Below are 20,061 nucleotides of genomic sequence, written 5' to 3' on the forward strand. Positions count from 1 at the left end.
TAAAATAATTTGTTAGTTTTTAAAGTGCTACGTGACTGCTTTTTTTTTAGATACAGACTAACATGGCTACCTCTCCAAGACTATTCATTATACCAAACAAGATGAGCTTGCACCCGTTAGAGCCTAGCATTAATGGGTGTTCAAATGATTGCAGCTGTGGTCTTGAAATGTGTTGCTGGGTAGCGAACTTGAGAAAGAAACCATAGAAACACCATGTGAATGAAATGAATGCTAATGTAAAAAAGAAAAACAAAAACAGCAGAATATAGGCCTTCTTGCCATGATTAATTAAACACGGGTAAGGTCACATTTCTTGGGAGACAGGATTAGGGAGGTAAATGGAACAGTGAGCTGGAAATAGAATATCTCTGCCAGCTAAGATAGGTAAATGAGTCAGGAAGCTAAGAGACGGAATATTTGTTCTAGCTAAGATAAGGTATGTAAACACACAGGGAACAATTTATAATGGACAAGATAAGCCAGATGTGTAAGAGGAGGTAAATAGTATGTCACACCTAGACAGAACATGCTATATTGGGATTGGTTCCTACCTAGTAACCTAGCCAAATTCAGAATGTTTGATGTGGTGCATAGTAAATGCAAAGTAATATATAAATGTATATTTTAAAAAGGGTTTTCTGCATAAGTTTGAAATGTGTAGTATGCACTATACCCATCTCCTATATAAGGCCATAACCAGGGGTGGTGTACACAGGATAGCTACCCAGGCTACAAAGCCACAGAGGTGGAAAAATGTGGTGGAGAAATGCCCCCACCCCCAAAAAAACCCAAAACAATAAAACAAAAAAAAAAACTGGCAGGGGGTGAAAATATAATTACAATTCTACTCCTATTCTTGGGTCTATTTAACTCAGTGTAGTTTTGGTGTGTGACAAATAAAAATACCTCAGAGACAATATGGAGTCAAACTGAGGCTGCATCTACACTATGAGATAAAACTGAATTTATTAATATTGATTTTGTAACTCTGGAATTTATAAATTTGATTTTGACTATTGTCACCTCCCCACGTGCTCCTCACAAAGTTAACTTATTGCTGCCATACTCATGGTCAGCACCAAATGGCAGGCACATCCTTTCATTGGATTGGAAGCTACCCATGTGATGTGTTTGAGGGCAGGAAGGGCACCTGTGGGAGAGGGAGGATGGGGCGCACACAAATTTAAACTGCTGAAAAGTTTCTCGGCCTCTTATGCAAGCATGAGCCCCCAAAACAGCCTTGCTGCCACGTGGTGCAGTAGGACAGCGGCTGGTGCCAGACAGCACAGAAAAAAAATACCATGTGCAGAGACACGAACTCCCTGCAGGAGCTATTTGTAATGGATAGATGCGTTCACAGCACTATTAGCAAAGAAAGATATTTCTCAGGCTCTCATACAAATGTGAGCCCACAGCCACAGGCTTCCTAGTCCCATTTTGAAATTTGTGGTCTTCCTTTTACCTAATTCCTGCACACCTGGAGAGCAGCATCCACAGCAGAACACTGCGAAGCATTTAGGGTTACATACAGGACACAATTTGATTTTAAGATGTGGCTGTTCCACACTGGCCTTTAATTGAGCTATTGAATTCGAGTTTGATGTTACATCCAGCAGTTACCGACAATATTATATCGATATTAGCACTCCCTAAATCGAGCTAATGGTATTTACAGCGAAGACAGTCATGTGGTAATATCAAGCTAACTGCGTTAAATTCCAGTTTATCTCATAGTGTAGTTGCAGCTTGTGTTCTTAGACAGTTGAGTAGAAAGAGGTCTTGGAGTTAATCCTGACCTCTGTGACAACCATGGTCAGATTCCTTGTTCATTTTTTAAAATAGTGGCATGATCCCGTAAGGATTCCCAGTCAAGATTAGGCCAGTGTCATGGCAGTTCATTTCCCCTGTCTTGTGTTGTGCTAATCTTTTTCCTTCGCATTAACTCACTTGCTGCCATGGCTGTTCAATAGCACAAATTTGCTTCAGAAAAGTAAGGCAGGCTCATTATTGTACCTTTTTCTTTTGTATGTTTTCCACTTCATAGAATACTTTTTTATTGCAAGCAAGCAAAAATAACTAAAATGATCATACTGTTTACAGCTCTACCATGATTTTAATTAATTGAGTGGGACCAAATTGATACACTGATGTAAACAGTGAAAATTTCCATGTCCTGGCAGTGGCAGGATCAACAGGTCCACCCTGTGGAACTTGCAAACGCTGTAAAACATTCCTGTCTGCAAAACATTTTCCACCATAGTAATGTCATTCACAATACTGACATCTCATTATTCCCTAAACTGCTCCCCACCTTAAGCTGCTACCCAACCCAAAAGATACCCCCTCACAAAAAATGTTACCCCGTTACTTCAAAAATCGCCAGAAACTCCATCGAGTCTATTAGACTTCACAATTGTTATTGTTGTTCCTTGGAAAATGCTCAGATATTACAATGTTGAAAACCCTGATATAGAGGCTGCATCTACACTATTAAGTTCTTTTGAAAGATTTTTCAAAAGAAAGGGGATCTTTTGAAAGATAATAGGAAGAAGGGTTCTTTCAAAGATGGGGTTTACTTTCGAAAGAGCTGCGTCTACACTGCTTTTCTTCTTTTGAAAGAAGCTCTTTCGAAGTAATATGCCAGGGACGCACCAGATATGTAAATCTGCACCTCGTTTGAATTTTCAATTTCCCTCATTTACATGCCTGTTTTGAAAGAGGAATGCACATATAGACACGGCTTAACTGTTTTCATTCTAAGACTTCATTTTCAGTTGCTCATAATTTTCTAAAAACTTTCACCTTTTGGGATGACGTTTTACAGCTTTGGTCTCAGTTTGCAGATGAATTTTATTAAAACTATGAAAGTGATTTAGTCAACTTTTGAGTCAGAGGGAAGACAAAAAAATATTTTTATTTGTGTGGGAAATGAACAAAAAATTCCTGAGGATTTTTTTTTTAACTAAATAACATTAAAATAGCTTGGAATAGAAGGAAGACATTTAAAATGTTTTTTGCACTCATTAAGAAGAGTGACTTTGATTCCTCAACAAAAAAAGTTTTTAGCAAGTTCAGTGTTCATTGTTTACCTGCAGTAAATCTAAATATATACAGAAAAATAAGGAGAGCTGTGCTGCACAAGTACGCATTACTAACTTAAGTGTGGAATAAAAAATTAGTGAAAATAAACAGAATTTGGCAGGTCTCCCTGGGAACCTTTTTCACTCACTACATATCATAAGTACATCTGCATACCTCCTAGTCTGTGTCTACATTTCTGGTAGCAAGTAAAGTACAGACAGTGTACATACAGCAACATTCTGTGATAAAGGAAGGCTGCGTCCACACTTGCCATCTGCACCCATCCTTCAAAGCCCTCTACCACACTACTGGTCTAATAAAAGCTGCTGCTACGCTACCATTCTCCCCTCGGGGGTGCCATAGTAATGAGGCAATTTGAAGCAGGCTAATGAGGTGCTAACATACATATTCAGTGTCTCATTAGCATAATGACAGCTGCACAAACAGACTTTGAATTGCAGATTGATAGTGAAGATGGGGGCATCTTTGAAATAAGCGCCCCATTTCGACATTCCCTTACTCCAATCTAGTTCTATGGGAGTAAGGGAATGTTGGAGCGGGGTGCTTATTTCAGAGCTGCCCCCATCTACACTATCAATCTGCAATTTGAAGTCTGTTGGTGCATTTGCCATTACACTAATAAGATGCCAAATATGCATATTAGCACCTCATTAGCCTGCTTCGAATTGCCTCTTTACCATGGCACCTCCGACAGGAGAATGGCAGTGGACAGAATAGGTGACATTCTGTAAGTCCTACACAGCAAAGCCAAAACAGACTGTATGACTTCTCCAAATGTAAGATTAAGGAGATATCAGTGTTACTCCAGTGCACAATATATTTATTTTAAAAACATTTTGAGAAATGTAAATCATGTAAGAGATTAATACTCAGGATTAGTGATGTAGAAACATATTACAGTAAAGTTTTCACTCCCTTGCCAGTTCTTTACAGGAAGCATCTGTGGATAATAGTAAAAATTATTCCATTTCCCAGCTCATCCTCCTACTGAATAACTCAGCTGGGCTTTTCTTTCATCTTGGGTGGCACAGAAGTTTACATACTAATTTCTGCTGAATAAGGTGTTGCTGTCTAAAGCAGTACATTGCATATGAGAAACTTTAACTTTCCTATCAGATAAGAGTAACAGTCAGGTATTGTAAACGCTTGATAATCATACAAAATAATGTTTCTGATGTTATAAACATCTGACTATTGTGAATATTGGCAAAAGAATTTAAATTGAACAAAAATTATGATGCTTTTCAAGGAGTTCAATTTTCCCTGTATTCATGTTGTTTGTGGTGTTTTATTTATAAAATATATCAATGTAAATCTTTGTACAGACACCTCCGAAAAAAGATGAGGAGGAGGCTGAAGAGACTGAAAAACACCCTGATCCACTTCATCAGATTATCCTCCATTTCAGTCGCAATGCTCTCACTGAGAGAAGGCAAGTAGAAGCACATTCAGAATACACATGGCCATTCTACACAGTCAAGTTTTCAATTCACTTATTTAAGAATTACCCCATAGAAGTAAATGTGTTGTCACAACAGAAGTAAAATAATGCATTGCTGAATCTGTAATACAGACATTTTCATTACAAAAGTGATTTAGTCCGATAAAATTCAGTGCTGTAAATCATGGACAATTTTCTGCCTCTCCTTTTCCACTTTCTACTTGCCCTTATGGATTATTTTTTTGTTTAACCTTTATATAATCTTCACTTTAGCACAAATGTTAAGACTTGTGTTTGGTATGGGAAGGGGCTGTTATAAATGTAGTGAACATGTAGTACAAATATTTCCAAGCTCAATTTCTCAGAAGCATAAGAGTCCAAATTAGTAATTATTGTTTGCAGCCAGATGATCCCATTGCTATATAATACTAATATATAAATGTTCATATTATTAGCAGATTTTCATCACGCTTTGTGTAATATGTGCGAAATGATTTGAAATACCACTGTGGGAGAGTGTGATTTCCTGTTAATGCCAGTTGTTGCCATGTTTAAAATAATACTATCAGCAGAAGAACAAATTACAGGCACAGCATTCCTACTCTGCTTTTACAGATTCTTTCCTATATTTATTGAATACATAATCTACTTGTAATCTTATCACAGATAATCGTTAGATGACAGAAACAACTATGACTATTATCTTCAGTCTTCCCCCCCCCCCAGCCCCAGACATGTCGCACACTACCTGGTAATCAGCACTAAAATACGTAACTATCTTGCTCACTTGCACATACATATGAATAAATACGTTTTAACAAACTATTTCACATGTCCTAAGAGATTAGGAGATAAGTTTTACAACATGTCTTGAGGGTGATGCAATTTATACCATCTCCTTAATGTTAATTATACATGCATTTTGGTAACATTTAAAAACCTCAGATACCAAACCCATATAAGTATTTTGAATTAATTTTTCTCCCTACAGCAAACTAGAAGATGATGCTTTGTATACTGCCTATTCAGCCATGATGGCTAAGGTAAATATTTACAGTCAAGCTCCATTTCTCACCCCACCTCAAATTTATTATATATCATTTCTGTATGCTTTCCTCTCATCTCTTTTGTGAACTCAATATTAGTAATTTCTGTTTTGTGCGCTAGCCACATTTTTATGGAAACATTGAATTAAGTTCTTTCCTGTGCTACGCTATCATAGGGTTGAATTTAATTCATTGGATTGCAAAGGTACAATTGATAGGCCCAAAAAGAAGACATTTCCTACCAAGGAAAATTATAATTTTGCCATTTCTGCTACACTGTCTTAAAAAGGAAATGGTTTAATTCTTTAAAATCAAAATCTAGAGACCCTGCTCAGGACAAACAATTGTTGACTTCAGTGTGAATTTACCTTGAATATGGACTGAAGCAGAACTCAGTACTCGTTTCATAATAACATGTTAAATATGCTGAGTTCAGACCAAAAACCAGACAACCAAGAATAGAAGCTGAATTTTATTTTGTGGTTTTTGTATGTGTAGGCAAATAGTTTAAAATACTCTCAGACTTGAGGAATGTCAATTCCTTAGCATTCAGGAGTACAAGTGTTAAACATTGTAAATATATACACTTGAACCTCCTTAATCCAGATATCTGTAATTCCAGAACACCCATGGTTCAGTCCCCCACATGGCTGGAGTGCTATAATGAGTCAAATACCAAAATAAGTTTAAATGCAGTGCAACAAAACAGAGTGTCAGTGCATACATATATACACTTATCACTTGTTAAACGAGTATTTTACTTATGAGGCCTCGCTAAAATGAGGGACACACATAGCTACCTCTGTTCACTAGATGAGTGAACTTGCCCCTGCTAATATGAGCCTTACCCCACTCCCTGCAGACCCAACCTGCCGCAGCCTGAATACCCTACCGGCCCTGCAGACCCAATCCACCTCCGCTTGAACCCCCTGCAGACTCAACCCACAGCAGCCTGAACCCTCCTACCGACTCTGCTGCCCCAACCCACCTCAGCCTGAACCTCCCCTGCCCTCCCCACAGACCCAACCCACTGCAGCCTGAAACCTCCCACCTACCCCCCGGCCCAACCTGCAGCAGCCTGAAGCCCCCGTCCTTCCCAGTGGACTCAACCCACTGCAGCCTTGACCCACTCTTCCCCACCTGCCCCATGGATCCAACCCACCACTAGGTTTTAACCCTCCCTCCCGCTCATGGCTCCAAACTGCCCCCAGTTTAACCCTCCAGAACACTCCCCAAACCAAAGTTCACTTACCTCTCAAAGCAGTGCCACATACTGCCACTCTTCCACCGAGCTGTGAGCACTTGGAACAAGTCCGAGACTTTTACAGGTGTCTTAATGGGAATTTATTTAGTGTCCCTCTGACAAGTTTTCACCTGTGAACAGAAATTTGGGAACCAATCGTGCTGATATAGCGAGGGGTGAGCGTATATGGTTTGAGCATTGGCCTGCTAAACATATATATGTCCTGGGTTGTGAGTTCAATCCCTAAGGGGGCTGTGTATGAATCAGGTCAAATAGATTTAAAAAAAAAAATCTGTCTATGATGGTGATAGGTCCTGCTGTGAGTGCAGGGGACTGGAACTGATAACTTCTCAAGGTCCCTTCCAGCTCTATGACACAGCTATATATGTGCTGTCTAGCACAAATTTAACTTATAAACATGAGAAATGGCAGATGTGAAATGACAGTGGAAAACCACTGCTGTACTGCACATTTAGCGATTTTCTGCCGCGTTACCTACATACGATAACAAAAACAAAATAACAGTTTAAATAGAGCACATTAAAGATTTATCTTGAGCTGTTAAACATGTACAGTACTCAGTAATAGTTTGCACGTACAGAAGCTTTAGTAATAGACTCTGTTTACCCTTCATTATAGTGAAAACCCATGGTCTGGAAAATTCCATAATCTATCATATACTATTTCCCAAGGTTGCCAGATTATAGAGGTTCCGGTATATTTTTAAAAACTTTGACTACTAATGGCTTTCCCACTCCCACCCCCAAGTCTCTTTGCTGGCTGCATTGTCAATGGTAAGTAAAGTTACACTATTTAGAGAGAGTAGGATGTAATATGCCTAATTTATTGCTTATGCCCATAATTGTTTTAGAAAGTCTTTGCTCACTCAGCACAAATTGTAATAGAAATAACCACTTTTTCAAACTGAGTATAAATTTGCAATTTCTCATTCTTATGTAAAAAAGAGCTGTCAAAGTGAGGAAGACGCTGAAGAGGATGAAGAAAAAGAAAAGACATTTGAGGTGAGAGTTTAATTATCTTTCCACGTTGAGGGTATGTCTACGCTAGGAACTAAATTTGAAGTTAGGTACTACTTTGAAGTAGCCAGCAGAGAGTCTACACATATTTTATCGTACTTCAAGTTAACTTCCAAGTTTAACTTTGAAGTAGGATGTGTGTAGATGCTCAACTTCAATGCTGCTTACTTCAAAATTGTACATAAGCAACTTCAAAGTTATTTTTGTAGTGTAGACACAGCCTAAGTGAAACACAACACAATTTTAACAGGACCCTGATAAAATAGGTACAATAACAATAGGCACATTTTAGCATATTTTACTGTATTATTGATGTACAGGTTGAACTTCTCTCATCCAGCATGCTCTAATCTGGCAACATCCATCGTCCGGCACAATTTTAGCAAGCCAGATGTTCACTTATCATGGGCCTGGCCAAGACACCTGCCTCTTGCTGTTGTTTAGCCCCAATTTATTCCTAAATGTCTTCTCCAAGCCCAATAAACAGTAGAAGTGTTTGATAATTCCGCTAAGCAATATTGAGCTTCCATGGTTTGGCAAATTCTCTCGTTCCACATCAGTCAGGTCCCAAGGTTACTGGACTAGAGACGTTCAACCTGTAATAGCAAATCAGTGTATTTACACCAATTTCTCGATTGCTGGAATCAGTAAAGCTATAGAATAGGGTGGCAAGCTATCTGCATGCGTTACCCTGAAAGTTTTGCCTGAATATTTTTAGGCTTGCAATGATTTGATTTTTATCTGTAAATGTCAGTAAACATTAAGTTACATGAACAGAGTCAGAAAAAAATATTTCTATCAATAACAAGAAAGAATTAACAGTATACAAAAATGAAAAATTTTGCTTTAGCTCTCAATAGAGTTTGATTTTAGGATTTTTACTTTTTCTATTTTGGCAGTATGTGTTTTAATGGTTCTAAACCTTTAATATTTTGAAACTTATTGCTTACTATCTGATTTCGGTCTGATTGTGTGATTTCTCCCATAATTTCCTGCAACTGTGAAAAAGTAAATGGATAAAAATTGGGGGAAAAGCTAAAAAATAAGTATTGATATTATTGTGACAAAATTTATTTAAATTTTTTTAAATTCTGCCACACTCTAGCTTATTTCCATTTCTTCTTTCTTTCTTACTCTGCATCACAATTCACACACACACACTCTTAGTTTCCTTGTCCCACTGTCCTCATTTTGCCTTCTTCCACCCCACCCCTAACACTTGGAGCAGTTTGATCACCTGGAGCATTATGCATCTGTATTTCATTAACCCAGTGTTTCTTAACCTTTACTACAGCCTGCACCCCTTTGGTTATTAAAATATGTTCTTGCACCCCTTATCAAAAATCAAATATGTTCTCACACCCCATAGAAAAAATCAAAAGTGGAGATGGGGGTGGAAGTGCATATTAAATATGTGTAAAATAGTTTTATGTTATTACTCACTACAAATAATACAGTAGGCATACAAAAATCCGCAAGTACTACCCAGAGATGTTGCGGTGTTTTGCTGTGGAAGCAAACTGTAACTGACACGCTAGCAGGTAACTGAATTCATACATAGGTTTGAAGAAACAAAGTAGTTGCATGTATGTGCCTGTGCTTAATTTGTGTTTTCGATGATTTACCTACTAAAAAAAATCTGGCTTGTCTCACGCCCCCAGAAAGGGCATCATGCACCTCCAGGGGGTGTGTGCACCCCAGGTTGAGAACCACTGCGTTAACCTCTCAAATACATTTATTCTTCACAGTTTATCAGTTAATCTAGCAATGAAAGGAACATTCATGGATATTGTCATGCACATCCTGGCTCTGTGCATCAGGGTCTCCTAGTGAAGTTCAGAATACCATTGAGGACCTGCCCTTCAGTGAATCACAGCTCTTTAACCCCTTGTCAATGGATAAGTCCCTCCATACCTTCAAGGGTTGCAGGGCTACCCCTCATTCACTGGGGATATACATGCCTGCTCCAAGAGAAAGTTTCACTGTCCAACAGTCAAATAGTGGCTCAGCAGTTTTTTTCTATCAGCATCACTATATCCTGCCGTGTATAAAGGGGGCCTTGTGTCAACAGCAAGGGTTGTGCATGCGTGTGTGTGCGTACACACACACACACACACACACAAACTGGTGGCAATGGGAAGCAGAATGATCTGACCCTAGCCTGTTCTTCTCCTCTGGCTTCCAGATGCATTGCTCCATTTCCTGCTGCAGGTGAATCTCCCAAGCTCCCTCCCACAAACAAGTGGCTGGGATCTTACCGCTGCCACCTGTGAGTGTAGGGGCCTGGCCCCTCTTTCCTTCTCCACCATAGTTGGGGGCTTTTGACCCTTTGTGCCCCCACCCCCATGTCACCCCTACGTCTAACATACCTTTTCATCACCTGGGGTGTAATAGCAATGGAAAAGTGTGTGCTGAACATCAGCTACTCTGGCCAAACAATCCCTATGTCCTCCAAAAAAATACAGAGAACATAACCAAGCACCAAAGGTCCAGCTAGCCCAGTATCCTGTCTTCGACAGTGGCCAATGCCAGAGGCACCAGGCGGAATGAATAGAATAGGTCATCATCAAGTGATCCCTCCTCTGTCATCCATTTCCAGGTTCTAACAAACCAGGGCTAGGGACCCCATCTCTACCTATCCCAACTAATGGCCACTTATGGACCTATCCTCAGTGAATTTATCTAGTACTTTTTTGAATGCTGTTAAAGTCCTGGTCTTTCTCCCCTCTCACCTTTGGAGACCACTCTCATGAGAATATTCCCACATAGGCCCACTGATGAGGGGCAAAAGAAGCAGTTGCCAAGGGGCTTAGTTATTTAAAGAGGCCCAGGACTCCAATTGCTGCTGCTTCATCAGTGGTGACAACCAGAGTCCTGAGCCCTTTAAGTACCCCTAACAGCTGTTTGGAGCACAGCAGCAGCACTCTGGCGGCAGCCCAGGGAGGAAGGGGTGCCACATGGTTTGCTCCAGGCAGTGCAGGGATGGGGGAAATACTGTGAACAAGGTGGCGCTGAGGGTGAACCCCTTTTGGAAGCATGGAGCTGAGGCCCCCCACACCTTGCTCAGGGGCTTGGCATGGCTGTTGGCTCCCCTGTTCTCAAATAAGAGGTGAACTCCTGTACTGCAGTGATGCACAATAAAATATATCCCTCCTTAATATCAAGGGAAAGGTTTTATGTGTCCTCCTTTCTCACACCCAAACAAGGATGGCTGGAGACCAGTCCTCGACCTCCATTATTCTGACCATTTCATTCACCGACTCAGACTTCATGTAGTCAGAATTCCAACTTCGGAAAGTGGAAAATGGTTTGCAGCTCTTGTTATGAAGAACAGTTACTTTCTTGTTGACATTCATTCTGCACATGGTTGCTTTCTGAGGTTCTGGTATGCTCTGACCATTTTCAACCCTATGTATATCCCTTCAAAAGAGTGACTCCTGCCAGAATCTTTAGTACAATATTCTCAGTCGTAGCAGCCCACATCAGAAATCATGATTTCATGGTCTTCCCCCTACCACAACAACTGGCTCCCTGGTGCCAAGTCTGGCCAGAAAACTTATGCATTATAGTCTTCCATATTGCTACACCTCTTATCTTGACTGGGAGTCAGCATGAAAGTCAAAACAATCTGTTCTCACCCCCATACAGTCTCTGGCCTTCATTGGAGCAACTTTAAACTATGTCATTTCAAGATTGTACCTGCCCAAGTCCAAGTTCTAGATGATCAACAACATCATAACTAGGGACCTACCAAATTCTTTCTCCATTTTGTTCAATTTCATTGTCAGAGGACTTTTTAAAAAAAATAAAATGCTATTTAAATCTGAAATGTTACTGTGGTGTAATTATAGGGGTCTGGACAATGAAGGAGATGTTGGGATGGAAAGAAGGGGTAACAAGGCTATTGTAGTGGGTATTGTGATACTTCTACTCATGCTTCAATGCTGTGGCTAGCAGCAATGCTGCCTTCAGAGCAGGGCAGCTGGAGAATGGTAGCTGCTGCTGAAAGTCCAGCTCTGAAGGCAGAGCCTCTGCTAGCAACAGCAAGGTTGGCATGGTATGGTATTGCCACCCTAACTTCTGTGCAGCTGCCTGCAGAGCTGGGCCCTTAGTCACCAGCTCCCATTCTCCAGCCTCCTACCTCTGCAGGAAGCACAAAAATAAGTGCAGCAATAGTGCATCCTCCCTCCCCCAAATAACATTGTGATCCTCCTGCAACTCCCTTTTGTGTCAGGGGCCCCAGCGTGAGAAATGCTGGTCTCCCCATGAAACCTGTATAGGATGGGTAAAAACACACAAAAGACCAGATTTCAGTCGAATGTGTTTTTCATGGCTGTGAATTTGGTAGGGCCCGATCATAATTCAGATCAAAGCAATCTTTGAGTACCCACCAAGACATGTGTGTCCCTGTTAGGTTATATGGGTTTATGTATGCACCTACATCATCCCATTTGCAGCACTCTACCTTTGTTGCCTCCAGACTTGGCTGTGGTCAGCATACTCTCCAAGCCATCCTTCTGTGAACCCCAGAGTGACAGTACTAAAGTACTGTTTTCCCCACTGCTGTGGAAGAAAATTCTCTTTTGTTATGCTGTGTGTGGACACACCCTTTCTCACTTCCTGCCTGTCCAGAAACATTATGATAGACTGTTGGGGAGCCCACATGAACAGCCACACAGAACAATGTTCCTGGACATCTCGCGAATCCAGGATGCATGCCAATATCCTGACATTTTGAGCAGTCCAGAAACCATATGAGTACTTCTATGCATCCTACCATGTCCTTATAATGTCAGATGACATCCTGACTCTCTTCTACATCAATAAGTGGAGAGAGCAAGATCCACCTCCCTGTATGCAGAAGGAGTCAGTCAGCCTCTGGAACTGGTGTATCAGCATTGGCAACCTACCTTCAAGGAAAGCAACATGACTGCTGAGGGAACTGCAAGCACATTTTGCAGTTGACCATGAGAGGGAGCTCCATGACTCAGTACTGCACAGAACTTTCATTCAGGAAATGCACCATGTGTTGTTCCAGAGAAAGCACTGTCACCACTCCCAGGGTGACACTCTTCTTCTCCTTACCTAGACAAGTTTAACTGTCTTCAATCCATGTTTTGCATAAAGTCTGGCAGGACAGAACATGCATCATCTTGATTGCCCACTTCTGGCCCCAACAATTCTGTTTTCCCAAGATCCCATAGATGTCATCCTGACCCCCTCCCTCCCAGTCATCATACCAATATCCCTTGAGCTCCTGACCCAGTGGAATGGCTAGATTAACCACCACAAATATGCTACAGAATGTTACCTACCAGAGCAGTATTCTCCCAGAGACCACAAATATTTCTCATCTTGGGCATCCTATTTTTGAAAACATCAAGTTTCTCCATCAGCTTCTTGCTCAGCTACTTGGCAGTGCTACGTGGCCTGTGCACATACACTAACCAATAGATTATGGAAAGGCCTAATGAAAATTTTCCCATCTATCTGCAAACCTGGTTCCCAGTGTGACCTGAATTTTGTTCTTTCATATGCACAAGCCCATCACCACTGCTTTGAACCTTTAGCAATTTGCTCCATATGCATCATCATTCTTATAGTCATCATCTCGACAGGAAGGGTTGGTATTTGAAACAATGATAAATGATGCATCAATATTATATTCCATAAGGGTAATGTTTTTAATGTCTTATTCCCAAATTCACACCTAAAGTGGCTTAGGAATTTCAGGTTCACCAAACCATTCACTGACCCGCGTTCTTTCCAAAATCACATGCTTCTGTCGAGAATAAAAGACTCCAATCCCTCACTGCTTGGTAGGCCTTGGCTTTTTGTCAGCAGATAACAGAAACAACAAAAAACTCCCCAAGGTTGTTGCTATAGTAGAAAGGGTCAGAGAGCACACCATCTCTACCCAGAGAATCTCCACAGGGATGTCTGGCTGCATTCTGTTCTTCTGTCAACTTTTAAATCGCCCACCCCCTTGCGATAAGAGCTCATTCAACCAAAACATCTCCTGAACTTCTGAAGAGTAGCCACATGGGGCTCTGATCACACATTTGCCAGGCATTATGCCCCTGTTCAGGACTCTTCTGTTGGTACTGCAACGTTCTGCTCAGCCCTATTGTCTATGATACATCCTTGCACCCTTCTTCTATGTAGGCATTGCCAGTCAGTCACTCACTGTGGAATACAGTAGAGACCATCACTTAATGATAACGATGATTTATACTTACCTGTAACTGGAGGTTCTTTGATCTGTGTGGGTAATATTTGTATTCTGATGCCTGCCCATTTTGCCCTCTGCTGTCATATTTTCTGACTCTGGGCAGTTGCATAACCCATGGTGGACTATAGAGAGAGATCACGCATCTCAAAGAAACTCCAGTTAGTAAGCATCCTCCTCATTTTGAATTTCTGCTTGGCGATGGTTGTTAATCATTTGTAGTATGATAGTGACTAGATGAGCCCACTGTAATCAGAGCCCCATCATGCTAAGCATTGTATAAATGCATAGAAGGATACACTATCAGGGCCAGGAATGGAATACACCTCTTCAGATTCAATGCAGTGCCCATATGTACTAAACCACACTGCTTCTCCAATGCTCTTCAAATCATATTATTCACTTATAGTAATTTTGAATATTTCCATATAATTTTCAAATCAAAGTGTAACCGTATACTGATCAGTGAGGTGTCTTTCCTTTAACCAACATTGTAATGGGTTTGAACATTAGTTATGTACACAACGTATATACTCAACAAATAAACACAAGTGGATCGAAATAGAAGTACTCAGTAGAAATACATCACAAAAATACATAATAACATGGATCAGAAAAACCGATTTCATTAGAGAGATTTGAACATGCAGACTACGAGCAGGATGCATTTTTAGGAACTTGCATTTGGGAAAGACAAAGATTCTCCCTGGAGAGGAAGGTGGGTTTAATCAAATATTTCCAAATCTTTAATAAAGTTTGGATGTATTTTCGGGGTTGAGAAAATGTAAAGATCAGTTCTTATTTCACATTATTTTACCCACGTCTAACTTGTATGGCCATATTTGACATAAACACACAGATCTACAGTCAGCTAAAAGTACCCTCCAGATTTGGACAACGTTGCTTGTTTTAAATGTTCTTGTTGCTGAATATTTTGCATCCCCTTGTAGAGGAGATGTACAGGTAAGGACTAGCTGAATTATTGAATAGAAGGTTTAAAGAGTAAAAATACTGTATCTACACAAAACTCTTTAAAATGGTGTAAAAATTGCTTTCAGCCACCTGTTGCATTGTGGATCAGATCTTTTGGTCTTGCCAACCGCTGCCTGAGTGCAGCTCATCAGATTTTCTAGCTGTACTGGTCATGCTGTATGTGTATGCAAATACAGCATTCATTACAGTGCTGGCTACATTTTTTATGTTTTCAAACTCAGGAGAAAGAAATGGAAAAGCAGAAAACTCTTTACCAGCAAGCTCGTCTGCATGATCGTGGAGCCGCTGAGATGGTTCTTCAGATGATTAGTGCAAGCAAAGGTAAAGTTCTACAATGTATTAAAATTTTGTACAGTTATGGAACTATTTCAGCTAAGTGCATGATATATAGTAAATCAAATTAAATCCACATTATGAACTACATTAGGTATAGTTTTCTCTTTTTCTGATGCAGTCAGTTATGTTAGCACAGATTTTAATTATTATATGATTATTTTGACAGGTGAACTGAGCCCCATGGTTATTCAAACATTAAAACTTGGCATTGCCATTCTAAATGCTGGTAATACCGTAGTTCAGCAGGTAACAATATTCATCTTTTACAAACCTTCTCTTTCTGAAGGAAGCACATTAATTTGAGAATTTTCATTTAATACTATCGTTCTCATGTTAGAAGGGGTTTAGTTAAATTTAAGTTACATGGCAAAAACGTGGGGGGTATTTTTCTGGTTGGTTGAACAGTTAGATGCATACTAGCATGATTAAGCTAGAGTTAGCTACCTTTTAATGTGAGCGAAGATATAATATATCAAGTGTCAGTTTTGTCAATACGGCAATCAGACTTTGGCAAATTGCCAAATTATTATGATTTGTATACAGCTTTTCCTGTATTTCTGTTTCCTCTAGAAAATGTTAGACTACCTGAAAGAGAAGAAGGATGCTGGATTTTTTCAGTCTCTGTCTGGTTTAATGCAATCTTGCAGGTAATAGTACAAACCATGTTATAGTTTTGGTAATACTGAGAGGTTGGCAGCTAATTGCTTAGGGTTGGTGCGTTTTGAAGGTTTGGATTACAGCGCTGGGAACTAACCTAGAGGAAATCGTATTTGTGGATGTTAGGCACTTAAGAAAAGTAAGTTCATCTGTGCAGTATTCTTCCAAGGGAAAATAAAGCGTAGGCTGTCCTTGTATTTCCTGATAGCATGCTTTAAGGTAATATAGTATTTGGTAAGCTTTATTTCAGTCGTGATCTGCAGCAACAGTAGTGCCTGTTGCACATGTGTGTCTTTCTGGATAATACTAAAAAGTTCACTTTAAGACAAACCATAAAATATAAAGGACGCTGGAAATATGTTAAATGTTCAGTTTTTTGCTTAAGTAAATATCACTGTGTATAAATACAAGTGGATGTGTCACTGTGAAACTAAATGCACTTGTTAAAAAATTTAAATGTACTCAGATTATATATATACATGTAGAAATTATTTAGCCATTGTATTGAGAGAGGTTACCATCTTCCATTCTGGGAAACAAGATTTGCTGTATCAGCCATAGAAAATGAATCTTGCAATATATTTTGACCTTGGAAGGCAATTAGAATATCAACATGGTCCTTTTAAATGATGGCAGTTTGGTAGAAACTATACCAATGAGAAATAAAGTGAACTCAAATGGTGACCTTTTGGCAAGGGAACATGATTAAATCAATATACAGAACAATATTGTTTTGGGTTCCTTTTCTCTTCTACATATAGATGCGTAACTCCTCTTCATATTAATAGAAGAGATAGATGTGTATTAAGAGGAGATTTAGACCTTTATCTTTTAAGAAACACGCACTGGAACCTTATCTTCTTCCATAGCCTTTTATTTAAAGATGTTTCATTTTATATATATACAAATCTGGAGGTATCACAATGGGTAAAATATGTGGGTCAAGGCATCCAGAGAGTTCATGAAGGAAATTAATTTTCCATACAGCAGCAGAATTTTCTCTATTTTCTTTGCTTTGTTAAAAGTGTTCTTGACTTGAATGCATTTGAGAGACAGAATAAAGCAGAAGGCCTTGGAATGGTTACTGAAGAAGGAACTCGTAAGTATAATGAATAAAAACCATTTATTTCAAGTAATGATTAAAGAGTTTATTATGCTTCCTTCTAAAACTGGAAAATTTTAGCACATAGCTCTCTTTATTGATGGCCTCATTAAAATTAGGCTTAGATTAGACTTTTTAACGTGGTTAATGTTTATTAAAATTCTAGCAATAAACATTTAAACAGAAATTATCTTGTAACTTACAAATTGCTTATCCTGTATTCTTATTATTTTTCTTTGATCCACAGTTATCGTTCGTGAGCGTGGTACGTTTGGGTTTACAGCTTTTGATGCTATTGTGTGTTGCAAATATAGAAAGAAATCTTCTTTAATTGCATCTTCCCTGATATCCTTTAGGTTTATTTTTATGGTCTGCAGCAGGTTGCGTGTTGAGCTTGGACAAAGAGTTTGATGCTTAATTAAAGAAGTGTCTTTCATATTTAAGGCATGGTTTTATTGACAACTAACCATTTACCTATTAGAACTTTAGCCCCGTAGTTTTTACCATGAATGCATTGGAGTGCTAAATATTTTGGCTTTTGCTTTTTCTGTCTCATAATTTGTTTTATTATCATTATTCTTAGTACATTTATTTAAAATTACTTTAAAGCAGCTTACAGTATTTGCTTTTTATTAGAATCACTTATTTTGAAGGATGCTGTTTGAAGAATATGTGTTTTGCATGTTTCATAATGAACAAAGATCATATTCATCATACTATATATTTTCAAGGTGAGAAAGTGCTACAGAACGATGAGTTTACACGAGACCTGTTTAGGTTTTTACAACTGCTTTGTGAAGGTCATAACAATGGTAAGTATGCTGCAATGAGTTTTCAGGAAAATGACTGTATTACTCTTAAAAAGAAGGGCAGTAGTCCTTAGTATTGATGTTGTTCAAATTTCCATTCTGCCTTTTGCAAAAGGTAATTGAGTCAACACTCTAAACCAGTGATGTCTGCCAGGAATTCAAAGCTCACCACACTTGTGGTTGTTGTCTTTCTATATACGTATTCCGTATACAAAAATTTATTAAATAATAATAGAAAAATAAATACATTCTGGACTTTGAATTCACACAAAACTGTGAGATGACGTAATAATCACAGACACAAATACAGCTACACAACTCGTTGCAGCAAAGAAAGGCTAACTAGGGAAAGGCTTTGAACCCCATGTAGCATGTAACCGTGGAACAGCTGCAGCTGTTCCCTGCAAGAAGCACACAGAGGCTACGTCTACATTATAGAGATCTTTTGAAAGAAGCTCTTCTGGAAGATCTCTTCTGAAAGAGTGCATCCACACACAAAAAAGCAGCTCAAAAGAGTGATCTGCTCTTTCAAAAGTGTGTCCAAACAGCCCTCGCTCTTTCGAAAGAATGGGCCAGGGACTGAAAATAAAGACTGTTGCTTTGAAAGAAGGGACCTGAGGAGCGTCTGCACACGTTTTCTTTCAAAAAAGGCTTTCCAAAAGGGACGCCCTTCCTGAAACAAGAAAGGAAGAGTGATTTTGAAAGGAAAGCCACATTCTTTCAATTTACTTTTGAAAGAATGCTTTTTGTGTGTAGATGCTGCATGGGCTTTTTCGAAAGAGTCCCCTTCTTTCGAAAAATCTTTTGGAAGAACTTGCTAGTGTCAACGCAGCCAGAAAGTGGAGTTGCCCCCACGTTAGAAGGTTTGATATCAAACTCCCATCCTTGCCATGCCCTGCAGTGCTCCCTTTCAGCAAGGGCAACATCAGTGCCTGCAGGAGTTCCCCACTGGCTGGCAGGCTGTCTCGTCTGGGTGAGCACCTATCCTAATCAGCTTGAGCAAGTGTGATGAATTCAAGGAATTATTATTTCTTATGAGCCTAGGCATGCATGCATTGGCCACAACTCAGTGTCCTAGTCACCCCATGTGACGAGTAGCAAGGTACTGGACGCCATGCCTCTAAGCTAAATCTTATTAACTTTCACTCATTGACTAAGCAGTTGTAAAGGGATTCCAGAATTTATACATCTCAGCCTTAATAGAAAGATGGATAACAAGACATTCACAAAAAAGTTCTTGTCATACGATATTCATCTTTAAATTATGATGTATTTTAATGAACTTTCCAAAAATGAATAAGCATGTAAGTGTCATATATCTGAGATAGTCTACTACAATGCATAGCTGTAACGGTAACTTTGGTGTTTAATATTGTGAAATAATCTCCTATGTTTTAGTGTCATTATATAACTAACTACATTTTTACCAAGCACAAATTCTGTGTGATTTCAGATTTTCAGAATTTCCTGCGTACGCAGATGGGCAACACTACAACAGTGAATATTATTATCAGCACTGTTGACTATCTCTTACGTCTTCAGGTAAAAAAAAGTCAAAAACAAAATAATGTAAAAATGATTCCCCTCCCGCTTCCACTTTTGTGCAGTAGGACTAGTTTTGTGTCACCCACATGCAGGCAAACGAGGAAGCAGCCTGCATCCTCTGCTTTACCGGGTGCATATGTTCATGGCTGTACACATGTTGGATGGACTTAATTTTATTTGTGATTGCTAATGTGTTAATGCTGTATATGGAGTTGACCTGTAACTAAGGCTATGTCTAGACTGTGGTTGCTATTTTGGGATACTAATGTATCCCAAAATAGAAACACTGTGGCTTTTCCCTGTGCTTGCAATAAAGCTATTTCAAGTACGGTATTCCAGTTTCAATACGCCTTGTTGTCAGAGGGGTAAAAGAACCTTTGAAATAGGCCCTTATTTTGAACTTTGGTGATGTTTGGACAGCATAAAGTTTGAAATCGGATATCTTGAAATAATTTATGCAATTTGCATTGTGCAAATCGCATAAATTATTTCAAGATAAGAATGCAATGTACCTGTAGCCT

At 39.3% G+C, this 20,061-nt stretch overlaps 1 protein-coding gene across 1 annotated transcript in view; it reads left to right on the forward strand.

The window, feature by feature from the left end:
• Window positions 1-20,061, forward strand: part of RYR3 (ryanodine receptor 3) — a 572,218-nt gene that overhangs the window by 502,677 nt on the left and 49,480 nt on the right. The window contains exons 76-85 of the mRNA XM_074996957.1: window positions 4,428-4,534; window positions 5,535-5,586; window positions 7,798-7,854; window positions 15,313-15,412; window positions 15,594-15,673; window positions 15,998-16,074; window positions 17,110-17,183; window positions 17,434-17,451; window positions 17,918-17,998; window positions 19,449-19,537. Coding sequence (XP_074853058.1) covers window positions 4,428-4,534; window positions 5,535-5,586; window positions 7,798-7,854; window positions 15,313-15,412; window positions 15,594-15,673; window positions 15,998-16,074; window positions 17,110-17,183; window positions 17,434-17,451; window positions 17,918-17,998; window positions 19,449-19,537 — 735 coding nt within the window. The remainder of the gene's footprint in view (window positions 1-4,427; window positions 4,535-5,534; window positions 5,587-7,797; window positions 7,855-15,312; window positions 15,413-15,593; window positions 15,674-15,997; window positions 16,075-17,109; window positions 17,184-17,433; window positions 17,452-17,917; window positions 17,999-19,448; window positions 19,538-20,061) is intronic.

This window comes from Carettochelys insculpta, chromosome 6 (assembly GCF_033958435.1).
Source record: "Carettochelys insculpta isolate YL-2023 chromosome 6, ASM3395843v1, whole genome shotgun sequence".
In the NCBI taxonomy this organism is placed as follows: Eukaryota; Metazoa; Chordata; order Testudines; family Carettochelyidae; genus Carettochelys; species Carettochelys insculpta.